This window comes from Oncorhynchus mykiss, chromosome 21, assembly GCF_013265735.2.
Source record: "Oncorhynchus mykiss isolate Arlee chromosome 21, USDA_OmykA_1.1, whole genome shotgun sequence".
Taxonomy (NCBI): Eukaryota; Metazoa; Chordata; class Actinopteri; order Salmoniformes; family Salmonidae; genus Oncorhynchus; species Oncorhynchus mykiss.
The window spans coordinates 46,767,473-46,787,331 of record NC_048585.1 but is presented as its reverse complement, the minus strand read 5'-3'; the positions used below and the strand labels follow the sequence as shown (position 1 = coordinate 46,787,331).

Genomic DNA, 19,859 nt, shown 5'->3' with positions numbered 1-19,859 from the left:
ATGGCAACCTTAACATGTAGGTCTGACAAGTCGAATGAAGCAGCCTACGTTGGGGAATAAATAAAATGGGAATTTATTGTCTATGGTACTCAATTTATCTGGGTATTAAGGGATCCTAGCCCTGTTTGGAAGGAAACTAAACAATCCCCTCATGGCGAACTACCAGTGTTTTTTTTTCCTTCATGGAGGTAGTCTGGTTAATCGTGCACAGTGACATGTTTACTAGGCCTTCACTTTCAGTTTGCTCTGTTGAGTTTGCCAGCCAATGAGGTTTGTTTGTCCCCCGCGGTCCCAAGTGCCCACACCGTCATGTACATACATAAGTATTTAGACACCACAAAATAACCATGTCAAATCAAATTGTATTTGTTACATGCGCCGAATACAGCAGGTGTAGACTTTACCTTAAAATGCTTACTTACAAGCCCTTTCTCAACAATGCATATTTACATTTGCTCAATAAAAAAAGGAAATATTAACAATAATGATGCTATATGCAAGGAGTACCGGTACCGAGGCAATGTGCAGAGGTACGAGGTAGGTGAGGTAATATGTACATGTAGGTAGGGGTAAAAGTGACTAGGCAATCAGGATAGATAATTAACAAGAGTAGTAGCGGTGTGAGTGTGTCTGGCATCAATTTGCATGTGTGTATGAGTGTGTATATATACAGTTGAAGTCGGAAGTTTACATACACCTTAGCCAAATACATTTAAACTCAGTTTTTCAAAATTCCAGACATTTAATCCTAGTAAAGATTCCCTCCCTGTCTTAGGTCAGTTAGGATCATCACTTTATTTTAAGAATGTGAAATGTCAGAATAATGGCAGAGGGAGTGATTTATTTCAGCATTTTTTTACCTACACTCAGTTAGTATTTGGGAGCATTGCCTAACTTGGGTCAAACATTTTGTGGAGCCTTCCACTAGCTTCCCACAATAATTTGGGTGAATTTTGGCCCATTCCTTCTGACAGAGCTGGTGTAACTGAGTCAGGTTTGTAGGCCTCCTTGCTCTCACACGCTTTTCCATTTCTGCGAACAAATTGTCTATGGGATTGAGGTCAGGGCTTTGTAATGGCCACTCCAATACCTTGACTTTGTTTTACTTAAGCCATTTTGCCACAACTTTGAAAGTATGCTTGGGGTAATTGTCCATTTGGAAGACCCATTTGCGACGAAGCTTTAACTTCCTGACTGATGTCTTGAGATGTTGCTTCAAAATATCCACACAATTTTCCCGCCTCATGATGCCATCTATTTTGTGAAGTGCACCAGTCCATCCTGCAGCTAACCACCCGCACAACATGATGTTGTGTTACATGAATTAAATTCCTACATGTTTTAATACCAAATTAAATTAAACACTCTGTCCACTTCTAAGAACTTGTAAGACTCTTATTTGCATAAAATGGACAGAGACCAGTCTCAAAATCAATCAGCAGCGTTTATTCTCGAGAGTACCGAACATGATACAGTTTACCACAGGTTATAAACTGAAAATGACGTCATGAGTTTTTGAACTGTCCCGTCTCTTCTTCAACCTGGTACAAAGGCAATATCGCAAGCCTTCCCACATCGTCCCACACCAATTTAATATAATTTATGACTGAGCCAAGGTCTTCCTGTGTAGATAAGCATTCTAGCCAGTCTGACGATATGTTCATTCATTTCTACCAAGGAACAGACAGTCATTGTTCTAATTTTTTATTATATTTACACACATTATATTTAGTACTAGGATTAAAAGAAAATTCATACATCTATACAGTAACATAATAGTATTCTGATTAGTCAGTCCTGATTGAAATGTATACATAAGTAGTCATTATTGATAAAAAAAATCCCTTAACATGTTGCCACCCCCGTGCTTCACGGTTCGGCTTGCAAGCCTCCCGCTTTTTCCTCCAAACATAACGATGGTCATTGTGGCCAAACAGTTCTTATTTTGTTTCATCAGACCAGAAGACATTTCTCCAAAAGGTACGATCTTTGTCCCCATGTGCAGTTGCAAACCGTAGTCTGGCTTTTTTTTATGGCGGTTCTGGAGCAGTGACTTCTTTCTTCACAAGGTCCTTTGCTGTTGTTCTGGGATTGATTTTCACTTTACGCGCCAAAGTGCGTTCATCTCTAGGAGACAGAACGCGTCTCCATCCTGAGCGGTATGACGGCTGCCTGGTCCCATGGTATTTATACTAGCGTACTATTGTTTGTACAGATGAACATGGTACCTTCAGGCATTTGGAAAGTGCTCCCAAGGATGAACCAGACTTGTGGAGGTCTACAATTTATTTTCTGAGGTCTTGGCTTATTTTCCCATGATGTCAAGCAAAGAGGCACTGAGTTTGAAGGTAGGCCTTGAAATACATCCACATGTACACCTCCAATTGACTCAAATTATGTCAATTAATACATTACATAATTTTCTGGAATTTTCCAAGCTGTTTAAAGGCACTGAGTGCATGTAAAATTCTGACCCACTGGAATTGTGATACAGTGACTTATAAGTGAAATAATCTGTCTGTAAACAATTGTGAAATAATTACTTGTGTCATGCACAAAGTAGATGTCCTAACCGACTTGCCAAAACTATAGTTTGTTAACAAGAAATTTGTGGAGTGGTTGAAAAATGAGTTTTAATGACTCCAACCTAAGTATGTAAACTTCCGACTTCAACTGTATACACATACACACACACACACACACACACACACACTACGGTTCAAACGTTTGGTGTCACTTAGAAATGTCCTTGTTTTCCATGAAAACATACATGAAAGGAGTTGCATAATTAATTGGAAATATAGTCAAGATGTTGACAAGGTTATATATAATGATTTTTAATTGAAATAATAATTGTGTCCTTCAAACTTTGCTTTCATCAAAGAATCCTCAATTTGCAGCAATTACAGCCTCGCAGACCTTTGGCGTTCTAGTTGTCAATTTGTTGAGGTAATCTGAAGAGATTTCACCCCATGCTTCCTGGTGCACCACAAGTTGGATTGGCTCGATGGGCAATTCTTACGTACGATACGGTCAAGCTGCTCCCACAACAGCTCAATAGGGTTGGGATCCGGTGAGAGTGCTGGCCACTCCATTATAGAGCTGACTGCTTCTTCCCTCAATAGTTGCATAGTTTAAGAGCTGTGCTTTGGGTCATTGTCCTGTTGTAGGAGGCAATTAAGTGCCGTCCACAGGGTATTGCATCTCATTTACCCTGTACTTTTTTCCCTTTTTTCCAATCTTCCTCTGTCTGTGTCTGTGCTCTTTTTATTGGCCAGTCTGAGAGATGGCTTTTTTTTTAAACTCTGCCTAGAAGGCCAGCATCCCGGAATCCCCTCTTCTAGTTGAGACTGTTGTTTTGCGGGTACTATTTAATGAAGCTGCCAGTTGAGGGGTCTGTATTTCAAACTAGACACTAATGTACTTGTCCTCTGTCTCAATTGTGCACTGGGGCCTCCCACTCCTCTTTCTATTCTGGTTAGAGCCAGTTTGCGCTGTTCTGTGAAAGTAGTAGTACACAGCATTGTATGAGATCTTCAGTTTCTTGGCAGCCTTCATTTCTCAGAACAAGAATAGAAGAAAGTGTCTGTGTGTGTTTATTTTACCTTTATTTAACTAGGCAAGTCAGTTAAGAACAAATTCTTATTTTCAATGACGGCCTAGGAACAGTGGGTTAACTGTCTTGTTCAGGGGCAGAACAACAGATTTTTACCTGGTCAGCTCTGGGATTCGATCTTGCAACCTTTCGGTTACAAGTCCAACGTTCTAACCACTAGGCTACCTGCCACCCCTGTCGTATGTAGAGTCCAGTGAGTGCGCATAGAGCCAGTGCGACAAACAAAAGGGGGTCAATGCATGTGGTCCAAGTAGCCATTTGGTTAAATGTTCAGTAGTCTTATGGTTTGGAGTAGTAGCTGTTCAGGAGCCTTTGCTGTGCTGCACCGCTTGCCAGTCTATGACTTGTGTGGCTGGAGTCTTTGACAGTTTATAGGGCCTTCCTCTGACACCGCCTCGTATAGACGTCCTAGGTGTAGAGAGCTCGGCCCCAGTGATGTACTGGGCCTACCCTCTGTAGCGCCTTATGGTCAGATGCCAAGCAGTTGCCATACCAAGCAGTGATGCAGCCAGTCAAGATGCTCTCAATGGTGTAGCTTTGTAACTTTTTTAGGATCTGAGGTCCCATGCCAAATCTTTCTAGCCTCCTGAAGGGGAAGAGGCATTGTCATGCCCTTTTCACGACTGTCTTGGTGTGTTTGTACCATGCTGGGGTCCACATCACTAAGGGTCTGAGGAACTTTTAAGCTCTGGATGTGCTCGGCCCTTCCTTTCCTGTAGTCCACAATCAGCTCCTTTGTCTTGCTGACGTTAAGGGAGAGGTTGTTGTCCTTGCACTACGCTGCCAAGTTTCTGACGACCACTCTCTCATCATTGTTGGTGATCAGTTCTACCACCATTGTGTCGTCAGCAAACTTGATGATGATGATGATGATGATGATGTTGGAGTCATGCACAGTCGAGGGAGAACAGGTAGAAAAGGAGGGGACTAAGCATGCAGCCCTGAGGGGCTCCCATGTTGAGGGTCACCTTGGCAGATTTGTTGCTTACCCATGTCGCCATGTCTGGAAGTCCCTTATCTAGTTGCAGAGTGTTCAGTCTTTAGTGATGAGCTTTGAGGGCATTATGGTATTGAACGCCCAGCTGTAGTCAATGAACAGTATTCTCACATACAGTAGACTTTTATTTTGTCCAGGTAGGAAAGGGCAGTCTGGAGTGCAATAGAGATTGCATCATCTGCGGATCTGTTGGGGAGGTATGCAAATTAGTGTGTGTCCACAGTGTCTGAAATTATGCTGATGATGTGAGCCATTACCAGCCTTTCAAAGGATTCTTTGGCTACAGATGTTCTACAGGGCGATAGTCATTTAGACAGGTTACCTTGGCGTTCTTGGGCACAGGGATTATGGGGGTCTGCTTGAAACATGTTGGTGTTACAGCCTGGGTTAGGGAGAGTGAAGAGGGAGATTGAATACACTTTCTAGTTGGTCAGCGCATGCACCGAGTACGCATCCTGGTAATCCGTCTGGCCCTGCGACCTTCTTAATGTTAACCTGTTTAAAGGACTTACTTACATTTGGCTACAAAGAGCAGGACCATATAGTTGTCCAGAACAGCTGGTGCTCTCATGTCCACTGCTCCGATGATTGCTCTCTCCTAGGCAATGGCTGAATAAAGAATGCACCTGTAGTCTTTGTTTGTGAAACATTTACATTTTTACGTGCAGTACTCACAAGCACTACAAAAGCTTACCCAGGATATATTATTCCTGTTTTCATGCTCTTGTTGCCAGAAATACATGGCCAGTTTATTAGGTGTACCGGGTAAGACCCTCTTTTGCCTCCAGAACTGCCGGAATTATTTTGGGCATGGACACGTTGCTCAATTGGTTTCAAGGGCCCTAACGTGTGCCAGGAAAACATTCCCCACACCATTACACCACTGCCACCAGCTTGTACCGTTGACAACCGGCAGGATGGGACCATGGACTCATGCTGCTTTATCAAATCCTGACTCTGCCATCAGCATGATGCCACAGGAACTGGGATTCGTTGGACCAGGCAATGTTTTTTTGCACCTCAATTGTCCAGTGTGGTGATCATGTACCCACTGGAGTCACTTTTTCTTGTTTTTAGCTGATAGGAGTGGAACCCGGTGTGGTCGTCTGCTGCAATAGCCTATCCAGACAAGGACCGACAAGTTGTGCATTCCGAGATGTCGTTCTGCACACCTCTGTTGTACTGCACCATTATTTTTCTGTATGTGGTCTGCCTGTTAGCTTTCACGATTCTTGCCATTCTCCTTCGACCTTTTCTCGAAGAGCTGTTTTTGCCCACAAGACTGCCGCTGACTGAATGTTTTCAGTAAACCCTAGACACTGTCGTGCGTGAAAACCCCAGGATGCCAGATGTTTCTGAGATACTGGAACCGGCGCTCCTAGCACAGATGATACCACGCTTAAAGTAGCTTAGGTCACTCATGTTGCCCATTCTAACGTTCAATCGAACAGTAACTGAAGGTCTTGATGCCTGTCTGCCTGCTTTATTTAGCAAGCCATGGCCACGTGACTCACTGTCTGTAGGAGTGAACCGTTTTCTTGAAAGGGGTGGTGTGCCTAATAAACTGACTGAGTGTATGGACTCTTCACTAAACAATATCCTAATAACATTAGTTAGTCTGTGTGTGTGTGTGTGTACCTACAGATGTATTATCTTCATTTGATCACCCTGTTGCTGGATAACTTTCTTTATTGAGTGAGGAGTAGTTCAGGTGTAACAGGGGGAGCCTTGATGTACATTTTCTCGCTTTGTGCGGTTAAAGAATGGTTGAAGCTGACGAACAATTTTGCCCTCTGAGATTGGCCCTCGCTTTAAGGAAGTGATCATTTTTGGGTGTGAGCTAAGAGGAAAGCGATGGGTAGACGAGATTGAGATGAATGGTGAACACAGCCACGTTTTGGAGTGCCGGCACAACAGCTGTTGTGTCTGAGGGGAGATCATCATTTGTGGTTCAAAGACTGCGGCATCGGAAAATGAGGCATTGAAATAAGATCATTTCATAAGGTACAGATTTGATCACTCTGTTGCAGGAAAACGTTCCTACAATGCACAAAATATACAAGTTGTAGTGTATCTGAGGATAAAAAGTCATTTTCACTTTGAAATTTCATACTTGATTTTCCATTATGAAAAATGTATCAACCCCTACAAAATTATAAATTCCTTATAATCCACATAATTTTCTGTGCTGCAGGATTATTTTTCTGCTGTTGCAAACTGGCTCAAATTAAGATCCTAAATATGCATGCCAGCATATGCTCGTGCGTGTGTATACAGTACTTTCGGAAAGTATTCAGACCCCTTGACTTTTTCCACATTTTGTTACGTTACAGCCTTATTATAAAATGTATTAAATCATTTGTTTCCTCATCAATCTACACACAATACCCCATAATGACAAAGCAAAAAAAAAATGTTAAAAAACTAAAAGACTGAAATAGGACATTTACATAGGTATTCAGACCTTTTACGTAGTACTTTGTTGAAGCACCTTTAGCAGCGATTACAGCCTCACGTCTTCTTGGGTAGGACACTACAAGCTTGGCACACCTGTATTTGGGGAGTATCTCCCGTTCTTCTCTGCAGATCCTCTCAAGCTCTGTCAGGATGGATGGGGAGCATCGCTGCACAGGTATTTTCAGGTCTCTCCAGAGATGTTCGAACGGGTTCAAGTCCAGTCTCTTGCTGGGCCACTCAAGAATATTGAGACTTATCCTGAAGCCACTCCTGCGTTGTCTTGGCTATATGCTTAGGGTCCTTGTCCTGTTGGAAGATTAACCTTCGCCTGTCTGAGGTCCTAACCTGCTCCTGAGAGCTTTTCATCAAGAATCTCTATGTACTTTGCTATGTTTATCTTTCCCTCGATCCTGACTAGTCTTCCAGTCCCTGCCACTGATAAGAGTTCAATCTTGGTTTCATTAGACCAGGGAATCTTGTTTCTCATGGGCTGAGAGTCCTTTAAGTGCCTTTTGGCAACTCCAAGCGGGCTGTCATGTGCCATTTACTGAGGTGTGGCTTCCGTCTGGCCACTCCACTATAAAGGCCTGATTGGTGGATTGCTGAAGTGATGGTTGTCCTTCTGGAAGGTTCTCCCATCTCCACAGAGGAACTCTGGAGCTCTGTCAGAGTGACCATCTGGTTCTTGGTCACCTCCCTGACCAAAGCCCTCTTCCCACGATGGCTCAGTTTAGCCATGTGGCCAGCTCTAGGAAGTGCCCTGGTGGTTCCGAACTCCTTCCATATAAGAATGATGGAGGCCACTGTGTTCTTGGTTACCTTCAATGCTGCAATAATTGTTTTGGAACCCTTCCCCAGATCTGTGTCTCAACAGGTGTGTGCCTTTCCAAATCATGCCCAATAAATTGAATTTACCACAGGTGGACTCCAATCAAGTTGTAGAAACATCACAGGGACAATCAATGGAAACAGGATGCACCGGAGCTCAATTTCGAGTCTCATAGCAAAGTGTCTGAATACTTATGTAAATATGGTATTGTTATTTTATTTTAGAAAATTGCAAGAATGTAAGAAAATAACTCATCTGTTTTGTCATTATGGGGTATTGTGTGGGAATTGATGAGGAAAATGCGGAAAAAGTCAAGGGGTTGAAATACTTTCCGAATGCACTGTATGTGTTAATCTCCTCTCCACCTTTTGTTTCTTTGCATGCGTGTCTGTGTACCACTCCCGCTCATCGCTGATCTTATGAACAGATTTCTGCCGTCTTATTTCAACCGGCATACACATCAACGCCTATTGTGGGTGTGTGTGATGCCTAAAGCCAGTCTTAAGCCTTTTTTTTCATGGCTCATCCAGCGGGATGAAAAACATTGCAACTGACTCAGTTAGCTCTGATCTGGGATTGTTCCGCATATCGGCCATTGTCGCTTTCCAGTTGAATAGGAATAGATCTCGCCATCTCCAAAAGAATCCCTTGCACCATTGTGTAGCAGTTGCGAGGGTGCCTCGGAATGTTAATACCAAGGTTCTCTTTCTTAAAGTGAGAGCATGGCATGGCATGAAAACAACTTTTTTTTTCAAGGGTAGCCACAATAAGATGTTGCCTTCCCTCTGTGGGTGTTTTGTGCGAGCATTCGAGAGGTGGCCTTGAAGCCAGAAGTTGAAAGAAGTTTGAAATCGTTGATGCCATCTCTCCCAATTAACAGAGTACTGTCCAGGCCTGTGTTCAAATAGTATTGGTTTTCCTTAAAATACTTATCATGTTTGATTGGGCCTGTCTGGAGTGACAGGTGGGCAGGGTTTGCACTTTGGGGACTATTCCATTAGTTCCATTGCACTAGACAAGCTCAAATGAAGAATTTAAAAGACAACATACTCTTTTAAGATGGGTCTTGTTCTGTATTCTCAAACTAAATTCAAGCACATGAAAAGTACACTATCTCTTAGAAACTGATTTTTTCTGGCAATCTCCTATTGACTCCTCATTTTCCTCTGCTGTACAATGCAGCAGTCTTTAAACCACAAATGATGATCTCCCCTAAGATACAACAGCTGTTGTGCCAGTTCTCCAAAACCTGGCTGTCTTCACCATTTGTCTCTATCTCATCTACCCATCGCTTTCCTCTCAGCTCACCCCCAACATTGATAGCTTCCTTGAAGTGAGGGCCAATTTTCTCAGTTGGCAAAAGTTAGTGGACTTCAACACGAATCAAGGTAGTATGCAACCAGGCTCCCTCAGTTACTCCTAACTCGACGAAGAAAGTGTTGTGAGACGTGTATAGCCCAGTGTTGATCGGAAGGCTTCAGTGGGACTCTACTCTTCAAAGCCTGCCGAATTCAGAGGATGATGTACTTCATTCAACACACCCTGAAACCACTGATGAATGGAATCAATTATATCAGAGTAAAAGGCTTCTGAGAAAAAAATCTGACAAGGTATCTCCTTGAAAATCCATTTGAAGTTTGTGAAATGCATCAAGTAATGCATAATAGCTGATGTTGGGGAAGGGAGCATCTTTTGATCAAGTGTTTCTTAAACTTTGTTGTTACCCCTTTGTCTGCTTTGTCTCTGATCTGAAACAAACTCCAGTGCTGTGATGCATACAGTCAGAGCAGAACTGAGTTTCGTATTACAATGTAAAGCTATCGTTCAATGCTAACACGTTTCGACAGGGGCATGGGTTTCCTTTCATATACTGCAAATGTTATCCCAGATGGAATTCTCTTGCATCACTGTCGACACTTTCACCCCTCATAATAATGTTCTTGAAATGGTCCTTTTTCTTCTCATTTGCTTCTGTCCAGAGCTGGAGGTGGCCCGGATGAGTACGGAAGGAAATCTGCCCGACCTGAAATTCCCACAAAGTGGCGGCCATGGTAACTCCATCTCCCTGTCATCAAGCACCTTGAAACAACATGGGAGAAACGGTAAATGGCTTTGCCTTTTAATTAAAAAAAATATATATATCAGGGCTCTCCAACTCCAGTACTGAACAGCTATTAGTTGTGCAGGCTTTTGTTCCATTCCATCAGTTAGTGCCTGCATACCCAGTAGCTCTTCTGGACTGAACATCCCTGTCTGAGATAAGTCTGCCATTGATAATTCCATGCATAGTTAGTTTTTTTTTTCTGATGCCATAAGATTATAAGAAATGTAAAGGAGAGAAAGGCTCTAATATCTTAAAAGGGCAAACCGTGTCTCAAACAACAAAAAAGGTGGCACCCTGTTTTTGCTCACCGTTAGCTAATATTTTGAAAAAGTAGGTCAATTCAATAGGAACAAAAGTGTAAGCTGCTTTGAAATGCGATGACGGTTACGAGGAGGGGCTTGGGAGTTTAAAACGTGTCCCTTTGCAGGGCTTGGTGCGAATGAGAAATATAACTTCCCTGCAGCTAATTATACTTGCTTACCACCTGCTTCGAACAGGCTGTTAAGAGCATGGGTTGCTTACCAGTAACATGTTTTTTTGTGTGTGCAGAGTTAGGGTGCCTTCAAACCAAAACGCAGGTTCGACGCGGCAAATTATTCTGTAAAAAAGCTACGTTTTCAATTGGTTGACAGATACGTTGTTGTACCACTTGTACTTACAGACCCGTTACACAGTAATTTAATAGTTTCCCTGGAATAACATCAATATAATTCCAAGTGTGCCAAAATGTTAGACTTACACTTGGTTTCAGGCAGAGGTGACCAACCCTCTTCCAGGAAAGAGATACTGGATCTACCAGGGTTTTCTTACAACCTTGTTATAACACAGTTGATTCTGCATAGTATCAAGGTCATGGAAAACAGCTAATTAGTAGAATGAGGTGTGCTAGATAAGAGCTGGAGAGAAAGCCTAGCAGAAGGGAAGTTGTCCAGGAGGAGGGTTGGCCACCCCTGATACAACCTCTGATTAAGTAAAGCGCCTTTTTTACTCGACTTCAATGGACAAAAGAGGCTCCCTGGTTGCGGAATTAGTTGTGTTCAAGAGCTGCTTCAAACTTTAATGAGGCTATTATACACAATGCGGGGCTACCTACGGGAGCTCCGCCGCCCGTTTTTGGACTTGATTACTTGTTCATGCAAATGAGTTAGGCTGTTAGCACGTGCTCACCGCTCTTGGCTCTCGATGAATGTCCAGCGGTGCCCGATGCTTTATTATATCTTCATTTGCTTTTATTTCCCGTTCCTTGAGAGGTAACACGCAAGAGTGATCCAAGTCGCTGAGGGAGGGGTGTGCTTTCACATCCACCGTCCAAAGAAAGACGCCGGGAGAGGGATACGGTAGTGCGATGGGAGTGGGGAAAGAAACTAGGAGGAGTATCTGTTGCCTTTGTCAGTGCAATAAAGCAATAATGACATTTCATTGAAGTTGAATTAAATGGACCTATCATACCTACAGAGGTATTTTTTTCCAGCCTCGACACAGTTGTTGCTCTTGATAACATGCTCGGAGCAGCGAAAGTGTTTGAAGAATTTTCCCTATATTTTGTCCAAAATAGTTTCAACTCTAATCCTTGGGAATCTAAAAAGAATGAATGCAGTTTTTACCGTACCCCAGAATGCATCCTTATTTTTAAGTCTTGTGAATTTTAATAGGTTAGGTTATTGTGTGCTCCAAGACTTTGTGGAACTGTAACGTTTGACATCTGTAGATTGAGCTGTGGTGGTCCAACGCCGTTATGCCCTGGAGCAGGCACTTAGCCCCAAAAATGGTTCCAAAGGCCAGCTGCACTCCGGCTGACTCTGTGCTCTTCAATGTGTGTGTGGTTTTCTCGTAGGCATATAAAACCTTGGCACACCTAGTCTAGGTTTACAAACCTTTTTAATTTATGGACAGAAACATATGTTGACCAGATAGTAATTTTTCACTTTTGGATTTTGTTTGGTTTTCTGGCGCTAATGTCTCTGCTACTTTAACATTTATTTGCGCTGTTAATAACATTATACTGTTTGGTAAAGCATTTTAACCACACACTTTCAATTCGTCAGTGGTGGCTCTGTCTCAAGTCTCAATTGCCTTTCCTTCATTCTACTTTCCTTCATCACTCTGATCTGAAAGAACTGACCTGGTGAAAGCCAGCCTAATGATGAGCTTCCGCCATATTATTTTCACCTGTCACTACAGACAAAGGGGAGGAGATGAGCAGAGGATGGATTTTCAAGAAATTGAGACTAAGCCATGATGTGTTATTTTTCCTAGGAGAGATCCGGATGGCCTTCGTCCTGTACAAACACATCGGAGCCTATCTGTCTACAGAGAATGCCAGCATGAAGCTCGGCAGGGAAGCCATGGCCACCAACTACTCTGTCATTGTCAACTCTCCCGTCATCACCGCAGCCATCAACAAAGAGAACAACAAAGTCTACCTGTCTGAACCGGTCATATTTACCTTGAAACACCTGCAGGTAGAACGTGTACACACACACGCACGCGCGCGCACACACACACACACACACACACACACACATTGGGACTATCATGAAATTCACTGAGTTTCTTCAAGGGGCAATTTGGGATTGGTACATCCATTTTGGACTTTTTAAATGAATGGAGTCACCCCATAGCCCCCCATTTTAAAGTTTTACCCCAATCTAGCATAACATATTGACGATGCAAAACGTTGTTTTCATTCATTTTATCCCTATTATTTTTTAGAACAGAACAGTCTAACCTGGAAGGCTGAGCTAATATGAGGGTTCTATTGTTCATCCTTGAAGGCTGGTTACTCAAAGGCAGAGCATTATCTTCCTCCCCGACTGCATTATCTTCCTCCCCGGCTGCATTATCTTCCCCTCGCACGACTCCATCGAAACAGCCCCGGTTTGTCTCCCAACGGCGCCCAAAGCTGTTATTCAGCAGGGAGAGAGAGGGGGGGGGAGTGTAACACTTGGGGCCAATGCAGTTATTATGGGGACCAACTGGAGTCCGCCGCCGCTTCCCTACGTTTTTCTTGCCCCACTGGTCTAATCTCAATAAAACAGTGCTCTTCTATAAAGTACGTTTGTGCTTCCCTCCACCGCACTTCTGTCAGTGAGGACATGCCTTTTTTTCTGAACGGCTGTTTGCTCTGTCTTCTGAAAAGTTGGTTATTTTAAAGAGTATTCTAAGATTCGTCTAGAGACTATTCAAAAAAGATGAACTGAGTCTGTATGGATGGTTATATAACTGCAGGTACACTAGAGTATGAATGGATAGGAGGATGTACTTCTCATAGCCTGGTTCCAGATCTGTTTCTGCTGTCTTGCCAACTACTATGGTCATTGTCATGCCAATCGTGGCAAAAACTGAATTATCCTAGGATAAGGATAGCCTGGTTCAGATCTATTTGTGTCATCTTGGCAACTACTATGTTAATTGTCATCAGTAATGTAGTGGTAAAGAAACTAGGTGGTTAAACTTGGTTGCAGTGAATAAAGTAGCGCTCCTTATACGTAACGCTCCTTATACTTTCAATGCGTTCTTCCGCAAAAGGTGGGTATACTGCGTTTACTTGTGTTTACCCTCCACTACACCACTGACTGTCATACCAAACACCACCATAGTACTTGGCTATACACCATAAACAGATCTAGGATCAGGATCATTTGTTCCATTGCTCTACAATGAAAAGCCTTTAGATCAGATGGTGTTGGACTACTGGTCCCAGGGGACTGTGGTCGTCCTCTAGTTATTGTTTCACTTCCTTGCCTCAGCACTTAATGGATTAATTAAAGTTGTGAATGGGACAGAAGGTCACCTGGCCTGGTTATTCCACGGCCGTGCTGCACTGTATCCAACTAGCCATTGATTGGCTGTGTGGAGGATAACTCAATAAGGTGGGACGTTTATCTCTGAGAGGATCTGCTGATTATGAATGTGTCACAAATGGAATCCTATTCCCTATACAGTGCACTACTTTTGACCAGAGCCGCTTATGGTGCAGTTTGGGACGCAGCCCCATGTTCCACAGTCACAGTTTTGATTGCATTGTCAGTAGCAGCCAGATTGTCTTCTGCTGTGGGCAATTCCTTTAAGGTGCAGTTGAAGTGGCCCGGCAATATCTAGCTGCAAGAGATGGCGGTTCCCCACATCAAGGAAACTTTACCTGTTGAAAACTATTTGAGGCATTCCTATGCATTGTCACGTCTCTCCTCTCGCACTTTATCTGCATTAAGCTCTTAAGTGACTGTTTTGAAACGGGCCAGCGAGATGGCAGGCGACGCTAGCCGTTAAGGCCCGCCACCTTGCAGAGAGCAGCGGGGCAGTCTATTGTCGCACAGTGAAGGTTAAAGTGAAAGGTTGAAAAGCACAATGAAAGGCTGCTCGCCGCCGCCATTAAACTAAACCTGCACTGCCACCGGAAAAGGGAATTAAGGTTTTTTTTTCTGAAATATTTTGTCCGGATCTGGAGTTATGGCATTGTGTCGAGGTTATGGGAGCTTACCTGGAATTAGCCCCATGCGTTTCCATTTAACCCAGCCAGAGCCGTTTAGAAAAGAAACATGACTCAACCTGCAATCAATGTGTGTGTTTTTCCTCCCATTAGCTCCATTGTGCAGGGGCCCATAGGCTAATTGTTATGTGGTTTGTCCCCCACAGCAATCCAAGGAAAGCTTTAACCCCAACTGTTCTTTCTGGAGTTATTCCAAGAGGACCATGACGGGGTACTGGTCGACGCAGGATTGCCGGTTGCTAGGCACCAACAGGACTCACACCACGTGCTCTTGTACCCACCTGACTAACTTTGCCGTCCTCATGGCTCACGTGGAGGTCAAGGTAAGGCCTGTTCCACCGGCTCCTCATTCCGTTTGCTTTCAGCTCAGATCCCGTAGAAGCAATACACATTCCACAAGTAGTAGACGATGGAGAGCTCTGTTTTGCAACCTTCATAGCACATTCTACAAAATGGCAGTTAAGATAGAAATCTAAGAGCATTTTTTTTTTTTTTTTTTTTGCCGAAAGCATCTTTAGTGTTGTGTGTATTAATTGTCCCCTTGCCTTGTGTAAATAGTTGGAGAGAGTGGCCGGAAAATGGAGGGAAAAAAAGGAAAATGCATTTGGACCTTCAAGAGTTCTAGCTAAGAGGCTGTCGTTCAGTCGTCTGGATACATACTATGTTTGAAAGCATTTAGAACACCTGAACGCACGATTCAAAGTTTCGAACGTTCCGATAGTCGCGTGTTGATGAATTGAAGGAGAATCAGCATCTGTTTAAGTTGTGTTGGAGCCTGGTACTGGGAAAGCATAAATTAACACATTTACATTTTCTGTGTATAATAGACCAATAACGATAAAGATTGTATTTATGCGCCTCCTAAAATATTTGGGGTTGCTGGTGTTTGTTATTGTGCTTTTAAGTGTCTCATTGCGATGCTTAAATCCAAGATTACTTTTCAATTGATGTTATTTCGTTACATTGAAGCAAATATATTGCAACTCTATTTTTTTTGTTTTACCTTGACTTTTATTTGTTGCTGTCTGATACAAAGATTCATATGAAAGAGATTTAGCGAAAGGGTGCATTTTATTTTAAAAGCATGAATTGATATGTTGTGTGTGTGTGCTCTTTTACCTGGGAGAAAAGATCTGTGTGTTCTTTCTTTGCACTGTTGGATGCTTCATTGTCCGCTTTCGTCTTCTGGGAAAACAACAGAAAGTGAAGAGAAATACAGAGCTGTTTGACAGACACAGGAAAAGCGAGGAGGGAGAGGAGGGATAAAGAGAGGAAACATATAATAGGAGAGATCTCCTCTTTTTTCTCTCTCCCTCTTTCTCCCTCCTCTCGCTCTCTCCCTCTCTCTCGCGCTCTCTCTCCCCTCTTTCTCTCTCTCTCTCCCTCCGCCCTCTCACTCTCTCTCCCCTCTTTCTCTGTCTCACTCCCTCCCTCTCACTCTCTCTCTCCCATCTTTCTTGCACGTTCTCTTTCTCTCTCTCCCCCAAGGCAGTGAACCTTAATCAGCAGGGAAGGATGACTCTATAATGTCTCTCCCAGTTTGCCCAAGGCCATGTAACCACAGACCTCCCCTCTACCCCAGCTCCCACCCCGCTCCAGCCAACCAGCCCCTTTGGTCCAAAGGGGGTCACCCCCAGTGAGGAGGAGTTACTGTTTGTCACTAAGCCGCTTGGCTTGGGGGAGCCAGTGTGCTCAAGCCTTGGTGTCAAACCGGGCCATGAATGCAGAGGGAAGCTGTGAATAATCTAGGGGCCTTAACAGAATAAAAGAAAACTGGTGAAAAATAGGGCAAAATGGGAGTGAAAGAAGCACTTTGTCATGTGATTCACTCACCTTTTGGAAACTCCAGGATGCTGGTGTTCATTCAGGGGGAAAGTGGAAAGTCGTTACACCCCAATTCCAAAATTGCAGCATTTTTCTACTCGAAAGACATTTTGGTTCTGAGGAAACGCAGGCATCCATTGACACACTGCCAAGGCATTCCAATCCGGAAGCACGAATGAATGGTGAAGAAAGAGCACAAAAATGCCGTAAATTGGAGTGACCATATTTTGTCTCCATGGTAACTAAACATATCGCTGTTCTGTCTAGGCATTGTTATTACACATTACCCTCTGAGTGAGAGATTGCAGATTGGCATGCCGCAATTACCATCTTCACTTTGAGCGGGCAGAGGCCCGCTGTCACTGTCATCTTTCGTTTTGCTGTATTCCGGCAGATAGACAGGGTGTTCCAGTTGTAAATGACAATAATACTACTCTACTTTAAAGTTCGGGAAGTGTTTGGGCTTTCATGATAAGACGTTGTTTGATACGTTCAGTTCATGAACAGCTTATTATTGTAGATATTACTTAGTCCTAGATAGAGATATTACTAAGTTGAGGTATCGTTAAAAGGCTGTAGTAGTTGGTTGAAGTGATGTCTCTACAACCCGTTTTCAACCAGAATGGATGGACGTTTTAGAAAGCCGACCAAATGCGTGTACATAACCTGTATTAGAAGCATGAACTTGGTTATTTAATGATGTGAGCTTTTTCTTAATTCTATTAAGACAACATAGAACAGCTAATGTGGTGCCTTTCATCAATAACGGCCCTCATCTCGTTCTTGAATGCACCACGCTGCCCAGTCTTAACTTTCATGTTTGTATTTTACCTTTGAACTTAAAGCAGATGGGTGATTATTGCGCTAGCTCAGTATTGTAGATATGTGTATCTTGAATCCACGGACTCTGACTCTCTGAGGAATTAATTATGTAACTTTGATCTCTGCCAAAGGAGGTGAAAAAAGATCCATCTTTGTCTATTGAAAATGGTTATGTACTTTTTTGATTATCTTTGGACTTGCACTTATTATTTGAGCTTCTACTTCTAAAAATTCACCTTTCCAGAAACAAGTCTCTCACTGTTGCCGCTTGCTATAGACCTCCCTCTGCCCCCAGCTGTGCCCTCGATACCATATGTGAATGATTGCCCCCCATCTATCTTCTTAGCTCGTGCTACTAGGTGACCTAAACTGGGACATGCTTAACACCCCGGCCATCCTACAATCCAAGCTTGATGCCCTCAATCTCACACAAATGATCAATGAACCTACCAGGTACAACTCCAAATCCGTAAACATGGGCACCCTCATAGATGTCATCCTAACTAACTCGCCCTCCAAATACACCTCTGCTGTTTTCAATCAAGATCTCAGCGATCACTGCCTCATTGCCTGCATCCGTAATGGGTCTGCGACCAAACGACCACCCCTCATCACTGTCAAACGCTCCCTAAAACACTTCTGCGAGCAGGCTTTTCTAATTGACATGGCTGGGGTATAATGACATTGACCTCATCCCGTCAGTAGATGATGCCTGGCTATTCTTTAAAAGTGCCTTCCTCACCATCTTAAATAAGCATGCCCCATTCAAAAAATGTAGAACTAGGAATAGATTTAGTCCTTGGTTCACTCCAGACCTGTCTGCCCTTGACCAGCACAAAAACACCCTGTGGCGTTCTGCATTAACATCGAATAGCCCCCGTGATATGCAACTTTTCAGGGAAGTTATCAACAAATATACACAGGCAGTTAGGAAAGCTAAGGCTAGGTTTTTCAAACAGAAATTTACATCCTGTAGTACGAACTCAAAAAAGTTCTGGGACACTGTAAAGTCCATGGAGAATAAGAGCACCTGCTCCCAGTTGCCCACTGCTCTGAGGCTGGGAAACACTGTCACCACCGATAAATCCACTATAATTGAGAATTCCAATAAGCATTTCTCTACGGCTGGCCATGCTTTCCACCTGGCTACCCCTACCCCGGTCAACTGCCCGGCACCTTCCACAGCAACCCGCCATTGCCCCCACTATTTCTCCTTTACCCAAATCCAGATAGCTGATGCAAAATCTGGACCCATACAAATCAGCCAGGCTAGACAATCTGGACCCTCTCTTTCTAAAAATTATCTGCAAGAATTGTTGCAACCCCTATTACTAGCCTGTTCAAACTCTCTTTCGTATCGTCTGAGATTCCCAAAGAAAGGAAAGCTGCCGCGGTCATCCCCCTCTTCAAAGACCCAAACTGCTACAGACCTATATCTATCCTACCCTGTCTTTCTAAGGTCTTCGAAAGCCAAGTTAACAAACAGAATACCCACCGTTTAGAATCCCACCGTACCTTTTCCGCTATACAATCTGGTTTCAGAGCTGGTCATCGGTGCACCTTAGCCACGCTCAAGGTCCTAAACGACGACATAACCGCCATCGATAAGAGACATTACTGTGCAGCCGTATTCATCGACCTGGCCAAGGCTTTCGACTCTGTCAATCACCACATTCTTGTTGGCAAACTCGACAGCCTTGGTTTCTCAAATGATTGCCTTGCCTGGTTTACCAACTACTTCTCTGATAGAGTTCAGTTTGTCAAATCGGAGGGCCTGTTGTCTGGACCTCTGGCAGTCTCTATGGGGGTGCCACAGGGTTCAATCCTCGGGCCGACTCTCTTCTCTGTATACATCAATGATGTTGCTCTTGCTGCTGGTGACTCTGGTACACCTCTACGCAGACGACACCATTCTGTATACTTCTGGCCCCTCTTTGGACACTGTGTTAACTAACCTCCAGACGAGCTTCAATGCCATACAACTCTCCTTCCGGTGCCTCCAACTGCTCTTAAGCGCAAGTAAAACTAAACGCATGCTATTCAACCGATCACTGCCCGCACCTGCTCGCCCGTCCAGCATCACTACTCTGACTTATAATACGTGGACAACTACAAATACCTAGGTGTCTGGTTAGACTGTAAACTCTCCTCCCAGACTCACATTAAACATCTCCAATCCAAAATTAAATCTAGAATTGGCTTCCTATATCGCAACAAAGCATCCTTCACTCATGCTGCCAAACATGCCCTCGTAAAACTGACCATTCTACTGTTTCTCGACTTCGGTGATGTCATCTATAAAATAGCCTCCAACACTCTACTCAACAAACTGGATGCAGTCTATCTCAGTGCCATCCGTATTGTCACCAAAGCCCCATACACTACCCACCATTGCGACCTGTACGCTCTCATTGGTTGGCCCTCGCTTCATACTCGTAGCCAAACGCACTAGATACAGGTTATCTACAAGTCTCTGCTAGGTAAAGCCCCGCCTTATCTCAGCTCACTGGCCACCATAGCAGCACCCACTCGTAGCACGCGCTCCAGCAGGTATATCTCACTGGTCACCCCCAAAATCAATTTGTCCTTTGGTCGTCTTTCCTTCCAGTTCTCTGCTGCCAATGACTAGAACAAACTGCAAAAATCTCTGATGCTGGAGACTCATATCTCCCTCACTAGCTTTAAGCACCAGCTGTCAGAGCAGCTCACAGATCACTGTGC

At 43.6% G+C, this 19,859-nt stretch overlaps 1 protein-coding gene across 16 annotated transcripts in view; it reads left to right on the top strand.

Moving 5' to 3' along the window:
* LOC110500600 (adhesion G protein-coupled receptor L3) overlaps positions 1–19,859 on the top strand; it is a 313,269-nt gene that overhangs the window by 243,224 nt on the left and 50,186 nt on the right. For all 16 annotated transcript variants that reach the window (XM_021578039.2, XM_021578040.2, XM_021578038.2 and 13 more), the window contains 3 exons: positions 9,879–10,001; positions 12,260–12,465; positions 14,639–14,815. In XM_021578039.2, the coding sequence (XP_021433714.2) occupies positions 9,879–10,001; positions 12,260–12,465; positions 14,639–14,815 (506 nt within the window). The remainder of the gene's footprint in view (positions 1–9,878; positions 10,002–12,259; positions 12,466–14,638; positions 14,816–19,859) is intronic.